The following is a 20,103-nucleotide window of genomic DNA, read 5'->3' as shown; positions in this document are numbered from 1 at the left end:
AAGCGCCGTGATGTATTTTTTTGCCATCGCTCCCTTTTAACGCTCATTCGTTCGTCTCGTTGGACCCGCCCCTTTGGCTGAGTCTGCCGATTTGTCTCTATCCTGTGAGTGTGTACCGCTAGAGTATAAAAGCTGTCCCCTTTGTATAGTCCTACGTCACTCCGGTTATGTTCCCGACATTACCCACCCGTCTTTTTTTTCATCAAAACAATTTTATTGCATGTAATTTTAATTGATTCAAATATCCAAGTATTTCAAGATTACTTGTTGTAGCGGCGTCAATTGGTTCATCGTATGAGGGCTATCATCTGTGCTGCCGCGATCTCGCAAAGTGACGCAAGCGCCAAAATTGACATTTTACTTTTTATTTTATAGATCGATAGAGAATACCAAACCCTTTCAAACGACTGCGAAGTTTTGTAGAAATATGAAAAAATGACCCCGTAAAAGCTTGAAAACGGAATGGCGCAAGCGCCATTTACCTTACGATGTAACGTAATTTCAATATGATGCGATGTGATTTTTGATACGTTCTGATGGTACAGAATGGAAGAGCAGGGACAACAAAATTCACATAACAACATCAATAAAGGGACAAAACATCTTGACGATGATCACTTTCCTCACTTGGTCAATTTCTTTTTCGGATGAATTGAAGCTGAGTGTTGATCGAATCGTAAATGGCGGATTTGATGAACAGCTGAACTCTTCTAAATTCTACATCGAAACGCATCTTATAACAAAACTCAAAACATCCTCGCGTAAATTATATTTGCTTTACATCGGATAATTTCGGACGACATTATCTTATAAAACACGGATGTTTTCAATTGTATTTTGGATTGAAATAAACGGTGCTGTCCATAATTGTTAAAATCGGGTTCTCAACTACGTTAACCTGATCAAAACAAACGAGCGAATCAAAAAATACAACAAAAACAACAATCAAAACAAAACAAACTGCTTAAAAATTATGACAGTTGTACCGATAGCATTCACTCGGTCGATGCTATCGACTTGCTCGTTATCTATAATAGTAAAATAGGGCTCACGAGCAAATTGCTTATCGCCTCGATTTCTATAATAGGGCCCAAAGAAAGGGTTTGACGTTCGAGTAGGGTCGAACGAAAGGTGTTATACAATTCGAACGGAATACAGAATGCAATTTTTCAAGTCGTTCGAAATATTTCGAATCGTTCGGAATACAGTATCGGGGTGATTGTCTTCCCAGAATCAAAAGAATGAAGACATGTCTCCCCCATCCTTGCTTCGAATGAAATGAACGACAGCTCATTAGTGAAAAGATTGGCTACCTTGATTCTGTAGATATGTACATGGTCACCTCTGGTTTGTCAGTGCGAGAACTTGTTCAGCAGACACATTGTACTAAATTCTGGATGAATACAATTTTTGTACTATTGGGGTCATAAATTAACTATTTTACAACAAAGTATGCCGGACTATTTTTGCTCTTAATTACACAATAATGAAACATCTTCAACCATCCGCGCCTATTTTGGAGCGATACAGATGAACAATCAAAGAAAATGAATTTATATCTTATGTCAAAGATGGAGAAGAGATGTGATACATCGCTACCTAAAATTATGGCCTATAAAATTCTCGTTCGTCTATCTGTCCGTGATTTTTGTAATAAATTATATTATGCTTCTTCCTCCACTGACTATGACAAAAAATAGGTGAGCTTTTCTTCCAGTAGTGGGTGTGGTATATATACGATCCATGCAGTTAACCAAAACGGGTGAGAAAGTATGGTCTAATTTTTCGGCGATATTTCATCAAACTAGCTTCCCCATCATCATCATCACTACGCGGTGTCGCATCTAATAATAATGGATTATGCATGCATTTCTTTTGGGTTTTTTGGTTGGGTGTCGTCACGCAGCTATTCCACCAGCTTCCGTAATTTTATCCCTGATTTTTTTTTCTGTTTTGTGTAACGTGACGTGCAACATTTAGGTAAAAATAAACTTTTAAACAATTCGAACAGAAAATGTAAACATGCGCTTCAGAAGCATTTTTTTACACAATTCTTTGTCGAAAATTTTCATAACAGAACCCAAATTTTGCCTACAAAACGGTTGTTGTTGTTTCCTGTGTTTTCTTGTTGTGCAACAATAAGTGATCCTCAAATGTGGCTCCGCTTGCTAGTTAGCTAGTTCACTTTCCTCTCCTGCAATATGTTCGTTTCTATCAACAGATATCGTCGTGATGGCTCCAATATGTTGCTCCCCTTCAAGTCAGTGATACAATAATAGGCGCCGTAGCATTGATATTTTCAATTATTATCGTTCCTCTCTATACTTGTATGGTGATCTCTTTTGTTTTTTATACACTATCGCTTATTTTTATATTCAGAGATGTATGGGCTGCTGTTGTTGGTTCTACCAATTTGTCGCGTGTTTTGTTTTGCTTCCCCCTCACTCTCCTCTTAATCTCACTGTTGGCCACTGAAGTTGAACGAACTTGGAACCTGATGCTGAGTGAACTGATATCCTTCAAATCAATGGAAACAGATGTGAGATGGTTCGGTTCGCAAATTTGCACCAAACACAAAGCATTGTTTTGTACTAACCTCCACTGTTCTCAATCTCCTTGGATCGCTTGGCTGCTCTCTTCTGATCGGCCAACACAAGTATTTCTTGCAGCGATTTGGCGTCGTCTGGCTTCAAGTTTCTGGTAAGCATGTTGTACCAGTTCGGATCGGAATTTCGCAGGTCTGTTGAAGATTGGAGGGAAATAGTTCGCGCGTTAATTAAGAGAAATTCCACTATAGGTCAATGTTCTACTTACTGGTCATCACATCCTGGAAAGCGATATATTCATCCAAACATTCTGGATTATCCTCGTCATCTAATGGAGTGGTGAAACCTTCGAGTGCCGTTTCATCTATTTCGTCGGCGGAATCATCATCATCGTCTTCATCGTCGTCATCGTCATCGGATTCACCGTCCTGTTGGTAAATTAAATACGTCACATTGTCAGTTGATTCACACACATTCAGTTCCGACAAACCTTCACTGTGGCCGTCAGCTCGAAGCCCAGCTCATTCGCCTTGGTCTTCGCCATCTTGGCGATGCGGTCGTAATAAGACGGTCCCATTTCGTCCACCTCGTCCTCGTCGCTGGAAATACCATCTTCCAGCTCATCATCCTCGTCCTCGCTTTCCTCTTCCTCGCCTTCGGCCGCACGAGCCGCGTACGCACGTTTCAATCCATCGAATATCAGTATCAGCGTGGGAATAATTTGGTCGCAAATCTCGCTGAGAACTGCCGGTTTGCCTTCGCCGAGGGTCATCAGAGTGCACAGCCCAATCACGCACAACTTGCGGTCATGAATTCTAGAAGAAAAATAAAGGAATGAATGACTAATCTGTGCTTGCACTGAACTTGATGGTGACTGATTTCTACTTACCCAAGGAAGCAGTCGGAATCGTGTAACCACTGCTTGATGAAATGTGCCGTTATCGATTCATTGCTCACCGGGAGTGGAATCTTTTCGAGGATTTGCATGAGGAGTTGTGGATTGTAGTACAGGGCTGCTATGACGACCTAATGGGAAGAAAAGGATTTGAGCGATAGATATTGCTTCATCATACTCAAGGACTAACAAAAGGTGGTGATCTGATGTAAGTGGTAACATGCATACCTCATACCACGATCACGAGTTCAATTCTCACTCCCGACATTCTTATCTCTCACGCTTAAGACACGAATTCAATTCTCACTCCCAACATTCTTCCAAAGATGGAAGCCAAAGTGACGAACTAGCCAAAAGTGTTGAAAGTCACTATGAAACAGAAAAAAGGACTAACGAAATTCCGGGATAGGATGGAGAAAATAAATTACAATTGTTGTCTGCTTCTAGAAGGAGTTTTGTCAGAATTATGTGGTCAGAACGTTTCATCCTCAGCAGTGCGGGGCAAAAGTGCGCATTGGCCTTTTTGAAACAAACGAGCATAAAAATTCAACAACAGTGTATTCGCTTGACACATTATTACACCAGCAGTTCACACATATAAGCAAGATACATTTCATGAAAGTGACAAAAAGTTATGAGGAAAGAAAACTTTTGCGTTGTTTTGATCTAATTTTTTCAATTTTGGGGATGACGATTTAGTTACATAAAATAACTGGAAAGTTCGTTGTCAAGGAAACCTTCATTCTACAGTAGATAATAGTGCGTATTCGTTTTTGTGAAAAATTTCAAGAGCTATTTTCAGAAATTCGATTAGTTGTAAAATTACTTGTGGGGCAAAAGTTCGCACCAGCGTTTTGCTCTCCAAAAAAAATTATAAAATGTTTTCAACCAATTTTTAATGGGATTCACAAGAAGAAAACTAATTTGAAGAAGTGCTCGAAATGACCCAACAGGCTTCGGGAGGGAGTCTCGAAGCGTCGGATTGCGACAGAGAAAGAAAAATAAACAATCGCTTAAAAATAATTCAAAATGAATTTTATATAAAAAATGTTTGTTTTTCACCATGCATTCAATTCAATAACGGTTAAGTTCCGTTTATGTTTATGTTTTCACAATGAACTTCAAATAAATATTGTTTTTTGCAACAATCAGTTTCAAATAAATCAGGTGAAGGTAACTATGTGTTTATAAACATGATTTTTTTAATAAAAAGAATCCTGTTTCAAATGTTGGACATTTTATATTGTCAGTGTCCTCCCTCCCAAAAATTTCCACGTGGTATGTGGATGGCCCGTTATCATATTTCTAGCTGCCAAGAATCAATCAGCACATAACAAAACCATGTTCGACCATAATACCCACCCTTCTCCAGCCAAAAAATACCAAAAAATGCCTACACACTCTAGTAATGATGCTTCTCCCGCTGGTAACGATAAAGCATCTATTTTTGTTACAAGTTACCTCAGAAGTACAATTCAATAAGTGCGCACCTTTGCCCCCACTATGGGACAAAAGTATATATATATATAAAAATGGATTTCTGTCTGTCTGTCTGTCTGATTCATATGAACTCGGAAACTACTGAACCAATCAACATGAAAATTGGTATGCAGGGGTGTTGTGCACCCGTGGCCGAGTGGTTAGCGTCCCACACTATCATGCCGGGTGTTCGGGTTCGATTCCCGTTCTGGTTGGGAGATTTTTCGTCAAAGAAAATTCTTCCGGCTTGCACTGTGGTCACGCGTATTCTAGAGCTTGCCACTCTAGAGTACATTCAAGGCGTGTTATTCGGCATAGAAATCTCAACCAAGTATTAATGAACGACGCTAGTTAATGAATACGTTGAGACGGCAAAAGTTCCACAGGGAACGTTAACGCCATTCAAGAAGAAGAAGGGTTTTTGGGCCCGGGGAAGGTTTCGTGTCATACAAATGAAACACAAATTTCTGCATTACTCGAGAATTAATCAAGCAAACGAAACCAAATTTGGTACGTGGAGGTTTCAGGGTGCAATAAATGTTTTTACTATGGTTAGATACTTCTCCTTCTTCTCTAAGGGGGGCTGCCATGCAAATGAAACACAAACTTCCGTATTACTCGAGAATTAATCAAGCAAATGAAACCAAATTGGGCATATTGAGGTTTAAGGGTGCAATATATGTTTCTATTACTGTTAGACTCTCCTCTCGCTCTCTAAGGGTGGGCTGTCATACAGATGAAACATAAATTTCTGCATAACTCGAAAGCTAATCAAGTACAATTTGGGATGTGAGGGTTTTTGGGTATGATAAATGTTTCTATAATGGTATGACATCTATCCCTCCTCTGGAATGGAGAGGGGGTCCCATGAAAATATTACACATATTTCAACCAAAAATATTCCTGCCAAACATGACAATTGAAAATTTTCGGAAAACTCTGAAGGACAAAGGGAAAATTCGGAAAAATGAAATACTTATATGTTCTACAATTACAAGTACTGTTAGTCCATTTGATGTTTGCGCTAGCGAAATTAATCTTCGCTCGAAACTGGAAATGGATTTTAATGTGATGAAATGCACTCCTATATATTTTTCTATCTATACCAAAAAAAAAGTATCGCCATATGTGTTGATAAGAGCAGAACTCGACGAAGGAATTGTCCGATTTAGGGCTGTCTTTATTCTATCATATTTTCTGTATAAAACATTTATTCCATGTAACGGAGAAACATGTTATTTACAAGTGGTTGAAAAATCATGAACGAGAATCGTGTCTAAAAATAATCTGATATTATAATGATGAGTTTTGTTAGAAATACTAGGAATTTTATAGTAAAAAGTAAATTCAACGGGGACGAATAGAGGATCAATCAATGAACAGTTCTGCGATTGGACCCATGAACTTGCTCATAGTAAGAAAACGTGAATATTTGAAGGTATTGATAACAAAAACCATATTTTGGGCGGGATGAAGTTTGCCGGGTCAGCTAGTATAGTTATAATTTGGTAAGCAAACTGAGTTTTATTTGCTTTTATTTCAAGACTTATTGGACAACAACAGTTAGGTGCGCACCTTTGCCCCGCACTACTCTACAGGGCCCACCAAATCAGACGCTGGGATGTGAACTTCAATGTTCACCATTTTATCCGTCAGTGGCTTCTTGACGGAAGACTACGTCTTTCAAAAAGGTTGCCGAAACAGAAAACATTCGAAGTTTCTATGAAATATTTTTAAGTATTTTACAATGATTTGCATGCCAAACGAATTTTCTAAAATTTGTTTGAGAACTGGTGTTATCTCGAAAAAAAATTTTGGCCGAAAATCAACTTTTTGGGACTTAGCCTGAGTGGCCAACAAATCAAAACTTTGAGTGCTTTGAGCCACCTCTAAATCTTGTCCGATTGAGCTGAAACTTTGCACAGGTATTTTTTGGGACAATAACCAAATTATACATGGTCGGTTCTTTAAATTCGATAATTTTTTTTCCACACGTTCATTGTCTCTCAGGCCCAGTCCCAAAAGGTCGATTTTCGGCCAAAATTTTTTTCAAGATGACACCGGATCTCGACGTTTAATGCATTTTTAAGTTATTTGGCATCGAAAAAAAATTGCGATTTTCCAAATTGCCCCCCTTGGAAGATTTTCGAGGATCAAAAAATCAAAACTTTGAGCGGTTTGAGGCACCCCTAAATCATATCCGATTGAAATTGTACGTGATCAGTTTTTGAAATTCGATGATGGAATTTTTTCCATACATCCATTGCCACCCTAATTACAGCTATTCCATGCAAAACCGAACTAGTGGTTCAAATTTTCGTAAAAATTGGTAGTTTTGTTCTTTATCGCAAAACATTAGACACATATTTTTTTTTATTTTTTCAGTAAGGGTAACCATTTCTATTGTAGAGTTGTCCTAAAAATCAACTTTTTTCTCTTTTTTCCAGAAATTCATAACTTTTAAACTACTAGACCGATTCAGATGATCGACATATCAAATTAAAGCCAATCACTTGGTCTCTTTTAAGAAGGTGCTATACCTGCAGAGAGTTCGAATTGAATTTTCGAAAAGAAAAAAGGAAAAAAAGAGGAAAAGGTTGATTTTTCGGACAACCCTAATGAAAAGATAAAAAAAATACGGGTCAAATATTTGCGATAAAGAACAAAACTACCAATTTTGTATGTTTTGGTTGTATATATATAAATGGGGTGAAGTCTGTCTTTCTGTCTTTCAGTCATACAAATGAAACACAAATTTCTGCATAAATCGAGAAATAATCAAGTAAATGGAGCCAGATTTGGCATGTGGAGGTTTTTGGGTACGAGAAATGTTTCTGGGGATCCCATAAAAATATTACACACATTTCAATAAATTTCAACCAAACATAACAATTGAAAAAAATCGGAAAACTTTGAAGGGAAATGAGAAAATTCGGAAAATTTAATTCCCATGTGTTCTACAGTTACATCGTGACGAACGTAGCTAATCCATTTGATGTTTGCCCTAAACGAAATTGATATTTGTTCGAATATGGAAATGGATTTTCAGGTGAAAAACCGCACTCCCATATCTCACTATTGAAATAGAAACGGATCGCCGTGTAATGTGTAGACCATGTTTAAGCGTCAAGCTCGAGGACTTAATCGTCCGATTTGAGAAGCCTTCATTTCATTACATTATCAGTATCAAACATGTGTTCCATGTAACGGAGAAACATGTTATTTGAAAGTGATAAAAAAATCTTGAACGAGGATTGTGTCTGAAAATAATGTGATATTATTATGACGAGTTTTGGTAGAAGTACTAGAAAACTTATAGTAAAAGGATATAGCAAAGATTCGATTAGAAGATCAATCAACGAACGGTTCTGCGATTGGACCCATGAACGTTCGCTTAGTAAGAAAATGTGAATGTTTGAAGGTATTGATAACAAAAAAATTATTTAGAGCAGGACGAAGTTTGCCGGGTCCGCTAGTCCTGAATAAACTAGGAAATTCCGGGAATGTATTCCACAGCTCACGCAATTTCGACTGTGAGCGTAAAAAATCAGTGTTTTACCTGTAAGCACATCGTCCTCAGTTCCGATGTTTTCACTTCGCGTGTTAACCGAGTGAGGGCCAGCTCAACAAAACTCGGAATACACTCATCGATGCGACCCTTGCACTGAAGGATGATAACCTCGATCAGCTTGGCGGCACTGCACTCGGACTCCTCCGTCGTATTGCCAGTTAATATCTAAAAGAAGGAAAGCAAATAAGCACAAAAAATCTCGTTCTGGATGATCCCACACAACAACTCACCGTTTTGCACATGTTGAATAGCGCCAGGACGTGATTCTGATTGGACAAAAATGCTGGTGTATCGACAGTTATGTAATTATGAAGCGCTGGCATCATATCAACAAAGTAGTCGATTCCATCCTTCTGGAAAAGCTGGAAAAAAGGTTGAAAAGAATGATATCAGTCGAATTATCTCATGCTGTTAGCAAAACAAAAGCGGAACACCAGATAGCTCGAAAATATTCTATGAAGGGACTGTTACCTTATGAATATGAATGCATAGAGACCGTATATACAACTATTCATTTTCTTGTTTAGAGATCTTCAGAGAAGCTTTCTTGTGCAATTCATCTAGCAATTTTACCTTTTTGTCTTTGATCAGCAAAACTCGGAATACAGAAAATATATTTTGAAGCGTAAATAAATCTGTGTCGGTTATGAATTTTAGCGCATATGCACAAAATACACAATAAAATTTCAAACATCTAAACTTCAAAATACGGCATGTTTTCCAACAAGTTAGAGAACTTTAAAAATTGCTATCATTTTTAGAAGCCCTCGAGGTTCCACTAATTGTCGTACTAATCACATTCCTCGCAAACCCTACCTGGTAGATAATCTCAAGCAGCTTCCACATATCAGGCGATATCGACTTCGCCGTCAGATCATACACCAGCGAGAACGCCTCCTCGTAGAACTCGTTAACGTGATGCTGCAGCACGTGTCCAACGACCTGCAGTACGATCGGATGTAGCGATGCCATCACCTGCGGGTGATTCTCCATCACGCTCAGCAGTGTCTCCATCGTGTTCAGCAGTCCCATCGCCGTGATGGCTCGCTCGTCGGAATTCTCGTCCGCTTCCAGCACCTGGCTGAAGGTGGTTGCTAAATGCTGGCAAATGTCGACGGCGATCGGGAGCAGCTGGTCCGAGAATGTGTACACGATTTTCTGCAGCACATTGGTCAGATCTTCGTTTTCGGTTTCGCGGATAATCTTCAACAGTTCCAGTGTGATTTCCTTTATCTGACTCTCCAAATATTTGCATGAGTTGTCCTGGGAGATGAGGAACATTTGTAAGGCAACAGCGGCTTCCACCTTGACGGGGAGCTCTTTGTCGTTTAGCAGAGCGTTCGATGTGAGTCGCATTATTTCCGGCAAAACTTGTGGATTTTTCAATTTGATTTCACTGAAATAGTGCAGCACCCAGCAGGCCCGAGCACGCAGATGTCCATGAGGACTATTGAATTCCGGGAAAACATACTGCATCAGAAGGTTCTCGACCTGATCCTTGAATACCTTCTTCTTCAGCAGGACATCAGCTAACGAACCAACCATATGAAGGGCACCATCCTTCTGTTTAGCGTTCAGATTCGGCGCATTGATGATCTGCATGATGACTTGCATGACTTGGGGGAGAACTCCTTTCCGCGTTTTGCAGCAGTTGTGTAGAAGCGTTTCGGCCGCCGGAACTGGAGTGGTGTAATCATCGAACACGTCAAACTTCTGACGAATGTACTCAATTGGATCCGCTTCCCATAGTTCCTCGTCGGCCTCCGAGTATGACATCAGTGGGAAGATAACATCTTGGATGATGGCTATAAAATGCGGTTTCAACATTTTCCACGAGTGGGCGTGTGAGACGCTGCAATAGAGAATCATTGAAAACCCGTGCTGATAATAGTCGTAGTAGTACTTACGCATGCTTGATATAATTGAGTGTGTCAGTCATCACCCTCGGCGAAACGTAGATTTTGTTGCGGAACTGATCCAAAATTTTTAACAGTACATTCAGCAAACCACTGGTAAAGGTCTTCAGGAACCAATCGGCGAACTCGTTGTAATCCTTCGAGACGACATTACCGGGGCTTCCGTAGCGTTCGAACATTCGGAGCACAATGTGGGAGGCCCATTTTTTCGTCTTCCACCAGGGCAGCTCGGGTCGTTCGTCTTCGTCAATATGAGAAGAGTCCGGAGCAGGACGGTCCAAAATCTGACGACAAACTTCCATCCAATTGGCAAAGATTTCCTTTGTGATTACCTCCAGTGGTAACGCGTACTGCGTCAAGGCATAGTAAATTTTAAGAATTTGCTTCTGCATAAGAACGCTCCGCTCGGATGGATCATTTATAAGATTCAGCATCAAATTGTACAGCTGAGGTAGCAACAGGTTCATCGCCTCGGTCAGAGGAGCTCGTTCGCCTGACTTCTTATATTCGTAGTTCTTAACCAGCTGATACATGCACAGAAGCGCCCCATTCCACCCGTTGACGTCTCGGTTCTGCAGATAGATGCTAATTTTGTCCACCACTTGAGTCCACCGGCCGGGAAAATCATTCTTGATGATGTTATTAATACAGACGCACAACTGTACCCGAATCATGTCCGGTGCGTGCACAATGGCCTCCACGATCGTGTCCCGGATCATGGCGCGATCCTGCTCGTGGATAGCGAACGGGATCGGATTGCCTGCTTCCGCTTCCCGGTCCTGCCAGCTGCTGGTGATTAAATTCTTCAGATAGATTGCACCTGCCTGGCGGACCGGATTGTCGACATCGTTTTGCATGATGACCTGCAGCAGACTCGGCAGGAAGCCAATGATTTTGTGCACCTAGCAGAGACATGATAACAAAAATAAGCGGAAACGATTAGTCACATGGGCTATAATTTGAATGAGTAAGGGCGCTGGTTCGGAGAACTACAATCGATTGAGACGTGATATGCTTTAATAATTCATGAATAATAATTCGCTAATGAGCTTGCTGGGAATGAGCAACCTTGGCGATTCAATGATAAGCTTATATTAATTAACAGCAGTGCGGGAACGAGACGAGACGAGATAATAGTCAAAATTTTGGTGAACGCACAATAGCTGTCAGGCGGAGTCTGATGGAAAGGTATGAGCGTGTTTCGAAATCTGAATCGAGTAACTGCCTCCTTGGAGTAACTAAATTTGAATCGAATACTGCCATCTAAGAAAGAACGCTACCCAGTGATACGCGTAGCTTCTAATAAATGGCAGTTAATGTCATATATTTCACTTCTGCCAAAACAGGCTCTATATCAAGTAGGACACACACAAAAGAACACGTTACACGTGGTCTAGCTTGCTTGCGTGCGAAAAATTTAGTGTTTTAGTGGTGAATATGTACTAGAGATGAAACGGATATACGGATGGTAATTGACCGGATATTAGAAAATATAAGTAATTTCTCATTAACACACGATAAACCATAACAAAATAGACCCATTAACATCATTCATACATAATTAAAAATAATGTTTGATTATTCAAATGCCAATTTTTGACGTAGGACTACGTCTAACCGGAAGATATAGGGGGTGAAATGGAAATCTAGGCACTGAACAAGTAGGAAAAAAATGCAAGATTTGGAACGCTTATAATTCGAGCATTTCTCAATAGATCGCAATGGGTTTGGCATCAATTGATAGGAAATATATCTACGCATCTATCATAATGAATAACATTTCATTTTTCTTGAGATAAATAATTGAATAATTGTGAAATATCAAGCATTGTCAAAATGCACTATGTGCCCATTTTTGATTGGTCCATTTTGTGCTCCTCAAATCGTACCGACCAAAACGGGCAACCAGAGCAGCAGCGAAATAGAATGAAGCACCATTGGAAAGGAAAAAGAAAAAAATGAACGAAACATTGGTCGCTGTCTCACACATGCGTAATTCTCGAGCCAGCCAGTCAGCTTAAAAATCCCCACTCCGCTGCCGTAACGATCATTCTCATTCAAACCGTACACCACATCGGTTCGCATCAAAACACTTCAACAAACCAACCCAAGGAAAAGGAGGAAAAGTGAAGGGAAAGGCAAAATCCCGCTCGAACCGTGTTGATCTGGAGTTCCCCGCAAGGGTAGCTAGGCCGAGCGCGTTAGTACCAGTGCACCAGTCCACCTAGCCGGCGTTATATAGTTTCGGCCGTCGAAGTGATCGAGTTGGCTGGTAAAGCTGCTCGCGACGATAAGAAAACCCGCATTCAGAACAGAACACATTCGGTTCGGTGGACATCAAGACAACAACAGGCAGTTGCAGCGAGTGGCAAACGCAATCGCAAAACGGCAGCTGGTAGCAGAAGAAAAAAGTTTGTTCTTTATACAATCTGCTTTGGTGGCAAATCCAGAATAAGGCGGCATCGAGGGCGTTCGAAATGGTTTTTTTTTTCAAAACCACGAGTACTAAGTTTTCTAAAATTCCATAAAACACGGCGCTTATAAGGGCCATTAAATCTTTCAAAAAAGGGTTTACGAAATACAGTTCAATGCTTTCTAAAATAATATCCAAAATAATAATAAAACACAAATTGATTTTTTCATAATTTGTTTGCCAGTATATGATGAGTATGTGAATTTGGCAGTTGTTCTGAGCTTATCTATGGTTGGGAACTTTCCCGATTATTCAATATTCATTAATTTTTAAATTGCTTCTAGATTGAAAGTACAGTAATTTACATTTAGCTCGACATTCAGCTAATTGGACGGACCTGTAATGCGACATATTTAGTTGGACATTTTTGTAAACATAAAGTTCGAGGTCCAAATTATGACCCCACATCGAAAGTCGACACTGTACCACTGTCATCGCAAATGTTCAATTACAGGTTAAAATCGCCTCCAATGCGACACCAATGCCTGCATGTGAATCCAACGAGCGAACAAATCGTAATGAATGTATTTTTTTGCCATCGCTGCCTTTTAACGCTCTTTCGTTCGTCTCGTTGGACTCGCCCCTTTGGCTTAGTCTGCTGATTTGTCTCTATCCTGTGAGTGTGTACCGCTAGAGTACAAAAGGCGCGGATCCGCTGAGAAATGTATCATTCTCTTTCAAACCGTAAATCAGTGTGGTTGTGTGGCATCGTTTCACATCACATCGCATCAACGGATTGGTGCCGGAGCACCAGTATACCTAATAGCGGTTATAGAATTTCGGCCGCCGGAGTGCTCGAGTTGGCTTGCAAAGCTGCTCACAACAATAAAAAAAACCCGCAAAACCGAACAGAACAGAGCACATTCGGTTCGGTGGCAACAACTAGTTTCAGTGAGTGGCAAACGCAATCGCAAAACGGAAGCAGGTAGAAGAAGGAAAAAGTTTGTTTATACAGACTGCTTTGGTGGCAAAACCAGCCACCGTAAAACACGGCACTTTTCAGGGCCATTAAACCGTTCAAAGAAGAGTTATTGAAAGTTTTTCACAATACCAATGCATTCTAAAGAGACATAATATGACATATAATATAAACTGATTTATTTTGTTTATCTTGTTCTTGAACTTATTGGTGGTTGGGATCTTTTAAATTGATCATTCAGTTTTCACAAACCCATGCATGGTTTCCGAATTAAAAATGGCTTCAAATTACAACACATTGTATGCAGGATGGCATTAACGAATTTTCTCGGTAGCAAGAACTGCTTTCTTTGGTTGATAACTAATGTTGAAAAATGAATGACGTTACATCTGCATTGTATAGAAAAATAACTAAGGAGCAACATGATGAGCTATGTATTTCCTTATTCTTCTTTCTTTGTTTTTAAGAGGCATTGAACTTTGCAGTTCATTCGCCTCTATGTATTTCCTGCTGCTCTGTTCTTATTTTAAAGGGCTTTAATCCGAAGGTCATTCGTCCATGTATTTACTGTTGGTTTTTCAGAACGCTTATAGCTCGTTTATTTCTCGACAGATCGTAGAGTTCGTCTCCAAAACCTCAGTTCATTTTTATTTACTTTGTTTGCGGAAACTACAAATCTTACAATTCATTCGTCTCCGAAACACGGAAACAGTTTAAGGTACGGTAATGTGCTCAATAGTGAAATATATGATAGTGAATGAGCTGATGACCACCTATGCATCCCCTATCACAGCCATCATTTTGAGTGTACGATATGTGCATACGCCGAAAGATGCCCGGCGTTGAACATTTAATAAGTACAAAGTCTTCGGAAAAAAATCAAGAATTAACTACAAGACAGCGAGAAAAAAATGAGAAAGTTTGTAAAAAAAAAACGCAAAAACACAACACCAAAGATGCTTTGCAGAACCCCCAACATATTCATGAAGAGTAAACAGTAAACTAATCCATTTTTCAGGTAGATAGGTAGGTATTCACGTAGCAGAAGAAAATAAAACAATATATTTAAAATATATATTTAGCAAAAGCTGTCCCCTTTGTATAGTCCTACGTCACTCCGGTTATGTCCCCGACATTACCCACCCGTCTTTTTTTTTGCATGATCTTGCCCTTAGTGGCTATCATATCGTCCTATATGAGTAAAAAGGGTTGCGAGCTTGTCGACGTGTCTGCTCTTGTTGATGGGGGATGGCACCACGCACAGTCTTCTACTTTCGCAGCACATACAGTCAATCGCAAAATTAAGTGTACACCCCGTGTTGGTTTATTATTTTTGAGTTTTTCGGTGTTAAAAAGTAAATGATTAAAAGCGACTCATATTCATCGTAAAATTGATCCTTTTCACTCTCATGTAGTGATAAGAAAAAAATTGAAATGGTCACATTTATACTTCATGTTTAAAAAAACGTCGCAAAATTGAATGCACAGTTCAAGTTTTCTTGAAAAGAAAGTTGAAATCAGTTCAGTTCAGAAATGTTAACAGATAACAAAAATCATAGTATTTGCTATACCCTCCTTTGGCGTCCAGCGCTGTCTGCAAGCGCCGAGGCGAGATTTTTGGTTACTTTAAACGGAATGCTCTCCCAGATCTCCTTAACCCTTAAACGGGCCGTGAGAACTAGGCATGTAATCAACGCAAAGCGTAAAATGTTGGTTGCAATATATAGCTGCCACCTGCCCGTGAAAGGGCTAGTGTTAGATGTTGATGGCAATATAGATGCCACCTGCCCGGCTAGTGTAAAATATTGGTGGCAATATAGATGCCACCTGACCGTCTAGCGGAAAAAACTTGACGGTAAAAATGTTGTTTTTGTATTTGAAATTTGGATGTTAGTTTCAACAAAAACAACTAATAAAATTCATAATCAGACTCAACAGGTCCTAAACAGTTCATATGTATTGAAAACGTCAACAAAATGACTATTTTTCAATAACTATACGAGAAATTTGCTCTTGCTGCTCTAAATTGGGAGTTGTTGATACAAAAATGGCTCCAAAATGAATAGTTTTTTTAATTTTTTCGCGCCCAAGAAAACGGGCATGTTGCTAGACATCAGAACAAGTTACCACATAGGGTTAGAAGTGATAATCTATTGTTAAAGAAGAGGAAAAAAATAAAATCGTTGATGGCAATATAGATGCTGGTACCCGTTAAAGGGTTAATCGTCGTTTCGAGTTCTGCTTCGTTCTCTGGATTTTCATTCTTCAGCCATTTTTTGATTCCCCATCATATATACTCAATAGTGTTCAAATCAGGTGGATGCGGAAGTGTTTTGAGTTGCTTGGGACATTATAGAGTAGGCACTCCCGCACGATGAGATCAGTTTGCTTCGGGTCATTATCCTGTTGAAAGTAGTAATCACGAAAGAGACCCACTTTTTGCACGGGACACTGAACGTTACGTTTCAGGATGTTCCATGAAACCATCTTGTCCATCGCCGAATCAATAAACTCCATGGTTTCAGTTCCAGAAGCCGCCGTCATACCATACATCATCTGACTGCCGCCGCCATGTTTTACTGTGGGAACCAAATGCTGAATCTAGATCACCTTTACACCATCTAGATCACCTTTACACCATCTAGATCCTTTACACCATCTGTCCTCCGTCCGATTCAAAGAGATTGGTTTTCATCTCATCCGTATAAAGAACCTTGTTCCAGAACTCGTTAGCAAACTTTAGTCGTTTTTTCATATTCACCATTGAGATGAAAGACTTTCCACGGCCAACACGACCTCTTGATTGTTCCTGTATGCTACTCTCCGGACAGTGTCTGTGCTGACAGGTCTTCCGATGGTGCCGGCTACTTCGGTAGTCAATTTAGGAATGTTTGTTTTAATGTTCTTTCGAAATGTTCGCACAATTACTCGTTGATCATCAGAAGACAGGATACGTTTGTGTTTTCTACTCGGGAGATTTTCCATGGTTCCTTCGTATTTCACCTTGTTCATGATTGTCTTTACTGTATAGTATATGTTTCCGAGTATAGCTGCTATTTCCTGCAATGTCTTTTCACGACAATTCATACTTATTATCATTGTACGTGTAAGAATATCTATTTCTTTCCTCTAACTTTCCATTTTGAAAACAATAACCAACACTGCCCAAACAGAATTAGAATAGAGATTGTTTTCAATTTTAAGGAATAAACAATTAGGAGAAAACTTTTCGCTGAAACTTTTTGTTGTGAGTAATTATTATGCATCAAATGAATCAATGTGTTCAGAAGCATTTGTACACTCAATTTTGCGATTGACTGTATATCTCGGTATAAGGCATTTCGGCGTATTCTGCGATTCACTCGTTGTATTTGGAAATTCTATCCTCCTCATCCTACTCTTCAAGGTCATTTCTTTTTCATCCGATTACTCCAAAAAATCAGGACACAGCTCATTGAAATCGATGTCCATTATTGGGGATACTAAGACCGATGCTTGTTTTGCTCCGAAACTCTGAAGAATATTCCAGTGTCCCTTAACGATATTCTCGGTTGCAAAGCGTTTTACAGTGAATACTTATTCCACACGTTGCGAAATCGAACTCACGTTGTAAACGAGGGAATTCCCCGTGCACCATCGAATATATCTCACACATTTTCGACAGCAACCTGGAAAAACTGATTTGCAAAGCTCGATGTAAATATATCCATGATCGCGATTCGGTGCCGAAATCGAGCCACTACCAATATGGAACATTCAGACAAAGCGTAATGAATGACGCCTAACACCCCTCTCGCAGTATGCCACGCCGTATATCTAGGAGTGGTATTCTAGTGGCTTGCTTAGTTCATCGAAGTTAAAAAAAATGTGTGCACAGCCGGCCATATTTCTACACCACCAGAAAAGTGGACCACAGCTCTCGCCACAAAAATGGACTAATGATTCAATTAATTAAATTGGAAGTGCGAATGTATTCCACACATGTATTCCTCTGCCGAAAAAAAACAATTTATCTCATTCCGATCTGGATGCTCTCAGCAACAAGCAGACAGTGGTAGGCTGCTTCCAACAGCATATTTTTTCGTCATCAATTCATCAACCGTTTGAAATTCCGGAATTCCAGAGTATGTACAAGGTTCAACTTTATCATATAAAATAATCATCGCTTTAATGATGATTCATTGGTATATGAAAACAGACAGTGAAATCGAGATTAGAAACATTGCCGAGTCAAACTTTTCGGCATGCCATCCATCGGAAGCATTGGAATAGATGGTTTGTTTACATTTTTTTTCCTTTGCGACTTGTTTGGTCAATTTTTATACCTTTACGAAGCATAAACAGGACGAATTCAATGACGAGTTTTTTTTGCTATTGTTGATTTTATGAAGGATAAACCATCGCACGAGCAGAGGTAAATGAGGCAAGGTTATAGGCGAAGCCCGTAGAGAGCATGATAGGCAGCAACTCATTCGAACTAAACATTACTGAAACCGAACGACGGCCACATAACCATATAAGCATGTGTGTTATTATTATCATCCAAAATTACCCTTCTAGAAGAGCACGATTTATAGCATTAGCATTGTGCGAGAAAAGCCGCAATTTTTTCGCGCTCCACCGCTGCGATGTTTCAGTGCTTTAGTGTTAGTTTCTGATTTTTTGTTGTTGTCACTGTTAGTGTTGCTAGTTTCGCAATAAACGAGTTTTGCCGGAAATTAGAATGGGTATCATCCAGATCTACAAGGACGGGCATTTCGATGTTTACACAAAATCTATTATTCAAAAATTGGCAAATTAATTATGTTACATTCTCTGTTCGATATGCATATAGCAGTTATATGGCAGCACTGACACATCATCGAGAAAAACAGCGATTTCCACCACTGTCATGCAATCGTGTGCCCACAAATACACCCATACTACACACTCATATGAAGCAAAAGAGCAAAAGAATGATAAAAAGATGGCCAAAAATTCATTACATGATTAATTCACAATGTTCCCTTCTTCGCCAAACTCCATGCGCTGGAAAAGTGGAACCCCGAATAGCCTATTCATATTTCACTTCTGCTATTGTTTCCGACCACTCGCCAACTTGAGAGCAGCTGAAAATCACCATCAACCGATTGCCAATTCCTAGCCGAGCACATGGTTCCACCCTGAAGAAGAAGCTGCAATGCTTTACCTGATTCAATTGCTCCTCGGCCTGAAGCCGCTGATTCGGATCAATAGTTGCACGTAGCAGTTCGCATATCTTTGCGTTATCCATTTTTCGCTGCTGGCTAACTCTCTGGTACTATCCGATTCCAATCAATACCGATCTGCCAACACGCGTTAAACAGTCGCATACACACGGATGGACCACGTCTCGACTCTCGCGGACACGGGTTTGTTGTTTGATACGGTTTCCTGTTTCACGAAAAAATAAAATAACTACAAGTTTTTTTACACTCCCGGCAGCACACGCGGCGCTCGGTTCCGTCCACACTTCAGCGCTATGATGAAAAATCAAAAAGACTGGTTGCGGATAACACACTGTGTGTTGGGGCGACGATGTGGTTTTTTTTGGCAGACGGCAGGACGATGACAGGCTGATTTACGCACACAAACACTGGCGCGAGCGAAGTGACGATACACCCGTGCACTGAGGTGTGTTGCTAAAGCGAACGCTTTGGGAGCGTTTTGTTCACTTGAAACGATTCAGGTGAAAATAATTTTCTTTTTCAACTCAAACAATTGCGTGAATTGGAATACAGTAAGTTACCTCAAATTCGACAACTGGCTAATCTCTTGGGCCCCGTGGCATAATCGAAATTTCACTAATAACGTAAATTGTAGATTCCTGTTGCAGAATGAATTTGGAAGTACGAATCTACAAGTCTAATATTACAAGTTGTTTGCACTAATATTATTAGTGTTACATATTGCATATTACAAGTGAATGTTGCATAAAAAAAATACAACAGCAAATATTTAGTTTCGACTTGTAATTTTTTACAACTTCGAGTGGACCCGTAATTTGATTTACAAGTTCGTTTTTTTTAATGATCAATTCTTTGTTTGAATTTTTCGAGTACGGAAATGTCCCTTTTTTAATAGAGCAGCGAAAAAAGGTTGTTTTGTATAAATAAAAATGCCGCAGTAAAAACATAAATTTCACATGAAGCTGATTATTTGCAGCGTTTCGGATGACTTCTGCGGAAGTAGAGCAAATCTTGCGAGTAATGTGCGTTCACATAGAACGTTACGGAAAAGAACGCCTCCACCAATTCACATATGCAGTCAATGCTTGCACCAGCAC

The 20,103-nt window shown here is 39.8% G+C and overlaps 1 protein-coding gene across 1 annotated transcript; it reads right to left on the bottom strand.

Moving 5' to 3' along the window:
- Positions 1-1,620: 1,620 nt before the first annotated feature.
- On the bottom strand, positions 1,621-19,397 carry LOC129768836 (importin-7). The gene is made up of 10 exons (XM_055770757.1): positions 18,988-19,397; positions 10,399-11,309; positions 9,308-10,343; positions 8,722-8,853; positions 8,480-8,656; positions 3,436-3,572; positions 3,037-3,361; positions 2,815-2,974; positions 2,597-2,740; positions 1,621-2,517 (listed from the first exon to the last, which is right to left on the bottom strand). Exons 1-10 carry the CDS (start codon positions 19,069-19,071, stop codon positions 2,459-2,461), a joined length of 3,165 nt encoding a protein of 1,054 aa, XP_055626732.1. The 5' UTR covers positions 19,072-19,397; the 3' UTR covers positions 1,621-2,458.
- Between the last annotated feature and the right edge of the window lie 706 nt (positions 19,398-20,103).

This window comes from Toxorhynchites rutilus, chromosome 2 (genome assembly GCF_029784135.1).
Source record: "Toxorhynchites rutilus septentrionalis strain SRP chromosome 2, ASM2978413v1, whole genome shotgun sequence".
In the NCBI taxonomy this organism is placed as follows: Eukaryota; Metazoa; Arthropoda; class Insecta; order Diptera; family Culicidae; genus Toxorhynchites; species Toxorhynchites rutilus.
The sequence above is the reverse complement of the archived record's forward strand: the minus strand, read 5'-3'. Positions and strand labels throughout refer to the sequence as shown.